The 1,729-nt window shown below is 36.9% G+C and overlaps 1 protein-coding gene across 1 annotated transcript in view; it reads left to right on the plus strand.

Moving 5' to 3' along the window:
* LOC101851998 overlaps positions 1–1,280 on the plus strand; it is a gene marked incomplete in the record, with an annotated part of 16,012 nt that extends 14,732 nt beyond the window's left edge. Inside the window, 1 exon segment of the mRNA XM_005091229.3 lies at positions 1–1,280. Within this exon segment, the coding sequence (XP_005091286.2) occupies positions 1–241 (241 nt within the window).
* Positions 1,281–1,729: the final 449 nt, after the last annotated feature.

Here is a 1,729-nt window from a genome sequence, read left to right on the forward strand (position 1 = left end):
GACGGTGGACGGAGGCCCCGACATGAATGACGAGGTGTACAGCTTCGTTGCCGACATCGTCAATTCAGAGGGTGGCATTGACATGAAAGCGTTGAGGAAGAAGCTGAAGGAGGACAGGAAAAAGCAAAGGGAGGTCAACGACTTCCTCAAGAATATCAAGAAAAAGGAGTCGAAGAACAAAAAGAAGGCAGCGAAGAAGCCGAAAGCCAAGGGAACCCAAAATGACGGAATGATCAACTAGAAGTTGATACTGACAGTGTTTACTTAAAAGTTACCATGGGCAGGATATTTACTTAAAAGTAAACTTGAGCAGAAAGTTTAATTGTAAGTTATTTATACATAAATACATAATATAATGTATAACGTGTTAGAAGTTTGTACACTGGAATCAGAATGTTCAATACATCATGTAGTAAATTGTGATGAACGGAACTATCAATTAGAACTTAATACAAAGTGGAGGCAGTTTGATTAATAAGAATTTAATGTGTACTTACAGATAAATTAAAATTTCATATAAACTGAAGAACGAATAAAAATATGAATGCTAGTATTTGCAAGCGTTTGATACGAAAGAAGGAGCAAACCACCTTCATTAATTTTTCAGCCAACAGGCACAAAACATGTTTTTTTTACATATGCATGTATTATTTGTCAGCTATGCTCTGTATAATTCTGGGCATGTACATTCTTGTTAAGATAGGAAATTGTTTGTACTTCATTTTTAACAATCATGGCTCAATGTAACTAGATTGCAAATATCCATAAAATGACAAGCTTGTCTTCAATTTGCTCATACAGTATCAAATTATCTTGGTAGACCTTTCTATTGCTTCCCTAAATTTGAATGACGAACACATGACTGAAAAAAAACTGTCTCAACTGTTGACGTATTTCCTTTTATTTTGTACGTGCAGTAGGCCTATATGGAGAGTACTGTAGGCCCTGAACTTGAACCTATGGAATAAAAACCTTTCTCTCTCTCTCTCCCTCTCCCTCTTTCTCAGCCTCTATTTTCTCTGTTTCTCTCTTCTTCTTCCCTCTTTCTTATCTCTCTCTCTCTCTATGTTCTTGTCATTGAATCTTGTGCATACATAATTTGTTGTATCATGAAAATTTTGAGAGAAAAATTTGGCATTCCCACCTTTGAACTTCAGCCTTTTCATGATGTCATCACACCTATTGATCACCTGGATTTTCATATAGATGTTTTCTATTTTTATTCTGACAAATTTATAAATATATACCACAATTGTTCAATAAACTATTTGCACACAAAGTTTTGTGTCAAGAGTGTGTGTGTGTGTGTGTGTGTGTGTGTGTGTGTGTGTGTGTGTGTGTGTGTGTGTTTGTGTGTGTGTGTATTTAAATCATTTTTATAGCGCCTACTCCTATGTGAAAAAAGCCCTAGGCACTTATACTTATACAATCCATATTATAACCCCAGGAAACCTGATAGAATCTGAAAAAATCTCAACTTCCTGGGAAGCATGCAGTGCCCGTGCATATGCACACTTAAAAACACACACACACAAACACACATACACCCACACACACACACATTAACAAACTCACACACACACATACCAGGTGACCCAAAAATACCTTTACCCAAAGAGTTACAGTTTATGGGCTTTCCCAGGGATAAAGGATTTTGGGGTCAATAGGCACACACACACACACACACACACACACACACACACACACACACACACACACACACACATAA

This window comes from Aplysia californica, unplaced genomic scaffold (assembly GCF_000002075.1).
Source record: "Aplysia californica isolate F4 #8 unplaced genomic scaffold, AplCal3.0 scaffold00027, whole genome shotgun sequence".
In the NCBI taxonomy this organism is placed as follows: domain Eukaryota; kingdom Metazoa; phylum Mollusca; class Gastropoda; order Aplysiida; family Aplysiidae; genus Aplysia; species Aplysia californica.